The sequence below is a fragment of the Diaphorina citri genome, unplaced genomic scaffold (assembly GCF_000475195.1).
Source record: "Diaphorina citri unplaced genomic scaffold, Diaci psyllid genome assembly version 1.1 scaffold5877, whole genome shotgun sequence".
Taxonomy (NCBI): Eukaryota; Metazoa; Arthropoda; class Insecta; order Hemiptera; family Psyllidae; genus Diaphorina; species Diaphorina citri.
In genome coordinates, this window is record NW_007383253.1 from 1 (window position 1) to 6,498 (window position 6,498).

The window sequence follows — 6,498 nt, forward strand, 5'->3', positions numbered from 1 at the left end:
CGGGATTGCGGGATTGGAAAAAGGTGCGGGATCCCGCGGGATTGCGGGATTGCGGGATCCCGCATTGCAATCCCTAGTCGTGTCACATGGAATTTAATTAAAGTTAAATGTCGAGTAGATAAAACAATTTCTTTTCTCATCTTACGAGATGTCATTGCAACTGATTGTGTAGGATAGTGATTCCCAAACTGGGGTCCTTGGGCCCCGAAGGGGGCGTGAAGGACTTTAGGTGCTGAATAACGTGGTGACATTAGTTTTTCGTTATCTTTCATTTTAGAGGTCTTGGTTGTAAGGATATATTTTGAACACCCCCTGTTCCCAAAACCTCAAAAATGAAAGATAACGAAAAACTAATGCCACCACATTATTCAGCATCTAAAACTACACGGATTTGATATATCACATCCCTTGTTCGGGATGAAAAAAATCTCGCCCCCCGTACTTACCACTTACCAATAATAGCAATAGATTATGTGGTTCCCCATGAAATTCGACGTAGAATTCGAAAATGAAATACCTAAAAAATTGGGGTTCTCAATTGAAATTCGCGAGAAATGATCACTTTTATACAAAAAGTGCCACTTCCGGGGTTCGAACCGGTATTTTGATAGCACCATTGAATTTGCCACGGGCCCTTTCCTATCTTTAGAACAAAACAGAACTTCAATATTCCAAGCCGCTCAAAAGTTACAAGGGGTCCGACCAGGACTTCTGAGCCATGCTGTATATGTTTAAGATAAAGTTCTCTCGGGCGGGAATCAAACCCATGAGCTAGCGTACACAAGGCAGGCGCGCAACCCTTCAAGGTAATTAGGCTGGCTTACGATATGGATTTTACTCGTCCATTTTGCACTTCGTAATAATTATGATTATTCATTTATTGCAATACCCTCTGTCCCTTCCCTCTGCGCTTGCTTCTAAGAAATTGTGCCAAAATTCTACACACTTCACATGCATACAAGCATGATCACGTGACAATAAAATACAAATATTTTCATTATTGCCCATCCCCCACCCATCTCCCTTTTGCATTATCCCTTCCTATCTCATCCATCTAGCATTATACTCTCTCCTCTCTCTCATCCATCCCATATCCCTCTCCCTTTTGCATTATACTCTCTCCCATCCATCCCATATCCCTCTCCCTTTTGCATTATACTCTCTCCCATCCATCCCATATTCCTCTCCCTTTTACATTGTCCTCTCTTCTCCCATCCATATAAGCGCTTAAAAAACAACTCAGCCTATGGAAACATTTTGCTTAGGTAATTAGGGAAAGCATTTTTTTTTTTTTATGTTATCTATCGTTCATGTAGGGCGTGTATGGCGGCCATACACTCAAAAATTCCACTCAAATACCCTTAAATATTGACTTTAAATAATTATTGTATTCTTATTAGATAGACATTGTGATAGAAATTAGTGTCCGCCCTACACTTGGAGTTAGACCACGCTACGCCACTGTCTATCGGGCTCTCGTGCTTTCAACGTATACATACTATCGTAGAGCTAAAAACCGCCAAAAATGTAAAATCTTCACTTTCGGAAAAAATATCCATAGGTGATAAATATCCATAGGTGATCTCTTGGAGGGTTTCAGCAGTCATTAGGTGATCTCATTTTTTAAGCGCGGATTTATGATACTGTCCCGTCCTCTACGACTCTACGTTTCCTCCCTATGCTATTGTCCCTAATATCACTCATAGCTCCCTTTCAAGGGGAGGGAAAAGAGGAAGAGCGACATTTCCCACTGCTTTCTCCCTCTGCTGCGACCTCATTCATGAACTTCAAGCTTCGTGGGAGTTAAAAATAACGTCGAGAAATTTTCGTACCTACTTTCAAACAAGAGAAATCGCGACTCCGAAACATTGTTTTTTTTTTAGTGTGTGTCGTCAGAAACTCGTACGCTTCGTAGTTTTCCCACTTTTTCCGTTAGTTTTGTGTAAAGTCTGTGAAGTGTTTATTTTTTCCGTTTCTTTGTTTGTTTTTGTTCTTTTTTGGATAGGTAGGTTAGTCTTTTTGATGTGACCTAATAAGTAGGTAGAAGGACTTTTTTTTTATTACTAAGTCTGTAAGTTAATTTTTCAATTGTCTTTTAAAATTTATATTTTAATTTTTCCCATTTTCTTATAGCGTTAACCTAATTCGCTCAGCCCCTCGAAAGTAAACTGTCAAATCACCCTCAAAAAACAAATGTAAAAATAATGGAGCCAGTCAAGTTCAACCATCCGCTGACAACTAGCTAACCCATTTGGAACCCGGAGGGATCTACCGATCTGAGAATTCAGGGTTCCATTTAGCACCCAATCGAGGAATCTTACCCATCTAGAACCAGGGTTCCATTTAGCACCCAATCGAGGAATCTTAATCTTACCCATCTAGAACCAGGGTTGCATTTAGCACCCAATCGAGGAATCTTACCCATCAAAAACTAGGACAGACCAAAAACCAACCGGTGCATGGTCCCGCAGGCCTAACTCTTTCAGAGCCCGAACGAGGGGCCTTACCCATTTAGAGCCCGATTGGACAGCAAGGGGAACCGAAAACTAAACCGATCTAAAATTCCGAAGGCCTAATCCATTTGGAAACCCGATCCCACGGGGTTCTAACCGATCTAGAACCCGATTCACCAGATCGGGTAGAACCTTCCCACCGATCTCAACCCCCCCCCCCCCCCCCATTTAGCACCCAATCGAGGAATCTTAATCTTACCCATCTAGAACCAGGGTTGCATTTAGCACCCAATCGAGGAATCTTACCCATCAAAAACTAGGACAGACCAAAAACCAACCGGTGCATGGTCCCGCAGGCCTAACTCTTTCAGAGCCCGAACGAGGGGCCTTACCCATTTAGAGCCCGATTGGACAGCAAGCGGAACCGAAAACTAAACCGATCTAAAATTCCGAAGGCCTAATCCATTTGGAAACCCGATCCCACGGGGTTCTAACCCATCTAGAACCCGATTCACCAGATCGGGTAGAACCTTCCCACCGATCTCAGCAACCCCCCAGATCGGGGACTCTACACAATGCCTCTCCGATGGGCGATCTTCCACCAGGTCAAATCGGGAGCGGGTTTGGTCAAATCGAGAACAGTCCAAGTGTTCGACAAGTATCCCATTCTGCGCGGTATGGTAGCTTATAGTGTTATTTGGCCTTGTGGGGTCGTGCTGCAGGAGAAATTCATCGCCAAGAAGAAAAACATCGACTATGATAGAATTATGAGGTAAGTTTTACTGGGCTACATTTCGAGATCATCCAGTGAAAATTTCACTGGCCTATACTCGTATGAAGTATAACATATAACAACTTGGAGATTATACAATGAGACAAATTTTACTGGGCTATTTTATTTTTTTTTTTTTTCTTTTTATCGTCTAATGAAAATTTCACTGGCCTATATGTGAAGTACTAAGTACTTGGAGTTCATGTTTACTGGGCTAAAGTTTTCCTCTAGATCACCTAGTGAAAATTTCACTGGACTGTTTTCTTTTCTTCGGGTGTGTCCACAGCTCCACAGTCCCCACATATCGTGTACCTATGTGAAAGTACGACTTCGAGATCATAGGTCAACGAGGGAAATTTTACTGGGCTACATTTTTTTTTTTTTTTTTTCTTCGAAAATTTCCAAACTTCCGATTTTTGCCACGGAACAATTGTTCAATCCATAAAAATTGTCTCAATTTAAAATCTACCTACAGACCCTTTTTCCAAGCCGGCGTAAAGGCCGCCCAGAGCGGCAAAATATCTATAGAGCCGCCCCTGTGATGGAGTACCTACCTAGTCTACGTCCCGTCCGTTTAGTTTAATTTTTCATTATTATTATTAAAAAAAGACTTTTTCAAAATTTTACCAATATAAATTTTATGTAAATAGCACAAAAGTCTACGCGATCTTTTTTTCTCCTTCAAATTTCCTTTGTGCCTAGTATCGTTACGTTACGTGTGCTTTTATTTTGACATCTTCAAAACCAGGAAGAAAAAAAAAAAAAAAAAACTCCAAAAAAATTATAAACCTTTAAAAGAAGGCCCAAAAGAATATGTGCACTGTCGGGAATCCGAACCGAGTGCAAGCGAATGGAATCTTGCATGATACCACTACACCAACAGTTTGCAGTTGAGCGGAGAGGGAAATTAAGGCAACAATATAACCCTACCCAAGCACTGAAAATAACAGACCCCATGTGGCAACGGAAGAGTTTTCCCACGGGAAACATCAATATAAACCTCGTTGCGTCCCGACCCTCTTCATTCCCTGGTGACCAAGAAATGAAATACACAAATGGGATCGCGGAGGAGGAAAGATGGGTAAAGAAAGATTGAGCCTAGTTAGGCTTGGTTGGTGGCGCCGTCTGCCTTGTAAGCGTAGATCGGTTCGATTCCCGCGCGGGGCGGATTTTGTCCGTGATGGGATAATGTTCGTTCTCGGAACGGCTTGGCTTTTCTCCTATCCTGTCTTTCCTTCTCTCTTCGATTTCGGGACGATAAGACCATAGCAGTTACAGTTCCCTCTGTTCAAACCTCTTGAGAAAAAAAAGGTCTGATAGATTTCGTGTTCATGGAAGCGCTGAATGAAGCGAGGAAAAATAATGAGAGCCGGTTTTAAAAAGATAAAAGAGGTTTGACAAGGCGAATTGTAACTGCTAAAGTCTTATCGTCCCGAAAGCAAGAACAGAAAGAAGACATATAGGGAAAGCCAGCGTTCCGAGAACGAACCTTATCCTGCCAGGTAAAGGTCAGTTTGAATTACGGTCGGGCAAGCGCTAAAGAAGCGCGGAAAAATAGAGCCGGTTGTTATTTCGTAGCGACGAAACAATGGGCCTCATGAGGTCGTGTCGTAGCATGTACAATGTACATCACTCCCAAATTTTCGGAGTCTCACCTACAGTAAGGAACAAAAAATGAAGTTCGAGGTGGGGGCCCCGGCTTCCCCCCCCCCCCCCCCCCTGAATTCGGCCCTGACCATTTCATTTCATTTTTCAAACATAGCAAAAGGTGCTCTCATTTATTTTTATTTAAGTACAATAAACAAGAATACAACACATTAGGTACAAACATAAGGTGGTGGTGGTGATGATGATGATATGGTGTGATGTGATGTAGGTATTGTTTTAATGCTAAACTACCCACACTAAGGGACACTTGGTATATCCCTTGTCTTGCCCACTAAAATCACTAAATGGACGTTTCTCTATTGTGTTCAAAGGTTCAGTATGTTCGGTACATTCTACGTGGCTCCCACCTTGTACTGTTGGCTGTCGATAGCAAGGCGAAAATGGCCCAAACCAACCCTAAGTCATTCCTTGAAAAAGGTAACTCCATACCATGTATTTTGTTTCTAAGGCCAGCCACTCACTGTCAGGCAGACCTGACACACAGGTACGGCCGAAAAGGTCCGTCTGTCAGGTCTAGGTACCTGATGAGCAAACACACTATCAGGTGTACCTGTCAGGTCTGTCTGATAGTGAGTGGCTGGCCTAATACTCATTAAGATTGATTTTCGAAGCACCAGTAGCTTGTGGGTTATTGACTTATTAAAGCGCTCCGCCCCTATCATTCCTTTCTATTATCTATTACTACAGTTATAGCGAAGCTATACTAGTAATGAAAAAATCTTGCAATCGGTCCAAATTTTCAAAATCGGGTACCTATAATGACTGGTTTTTCTCATTTCTCCCCTTACAGGCTCTGGTAGAACAAGTGACCTATACACCGTTTGCTATGATTAGCTTTTACTTCGGTATGACACTGCTAGAAGGTAAAACAGTGGACGATGGTCTACATGAGGTGTCCCATAAGTTTTGGCCAACTTATCTACCTTGTAAGCGCTGGATGGGTTCTACATATGTACCTATTTCGCCCCGGGGCGAACTTTACCCGAAACAGAATAGATAAGGTTCGCGTTCTCGGAACGGATGGCTCTTTCCTATCCTGTCCTTCTCTCATAGATTCCGGGACGATAAATCCTCCGTTCTTACAGTTCCTCCTTATAGATGTAGATCTGTCCTAGGACAGGTTTCAACACGACGTTCTCCACTTTTCTCGATCTTGGGCGTCCTCCTTAATTTGTTCAAACGGTCTTCCATTCAGCACATCTCTCAGCATTCCAAACCTCTTTCTTCCTATAGATCTCTTTCCTCTCAGCTCTCCTTCCATGATTCTTCTCTGCAGACAATTTCTTCTCAGGATGTGACCCAGCCAACTTCAGTTCCTCCTATCGAAACTTTTTTTTTTTCCAAAGAAGTTTGATAGACGGAACTCTAACAGCGATAAGGTACCTTGTCGTCCCGAAATCGAAGAGAGAAGGAGGACAAGAAGGGAGAAAGAACCAGCCGTTCCGAGAACGAACCTTTCGGCGGGAAATCGAACCCGCGACTTAGTGCTTGCAAGGCAGATACTTTTTAATATTTTTTCTTACATTACTTTCTATTATCTATTACTACAGTTATAGCGAAGCTATACTAGTAATGAAAAAATCTTGCAATCGGTCCAAATTTTCA

At 42.4% G+C, this 6,498-nt stretch overlaps 1 protein-coding gene across 1 annotated transcript; it reads left to right on the forward strand.

The window, feature by feature from the left end:
• Positions 1-2,684: 2,684 nt before the first annotated feature.
• On the forward strand, positions 2,685-5,819 carry LOC103521755 (mpv17-like protein; the record flags this gene model as incomplete). Its single annotated transcript, XM_008486862.3, has 3 exons — positions 2,685-3,225; positions 5,205-5,310; positions 5,684-5,819. Coding segments are annotated over exons 1-3 (439 nt in total), but the record flags the coding sequence as incomplete, so codon positions are not given.
• Positions 5,820-6,498: the final 679 nt, after the last annotated feature.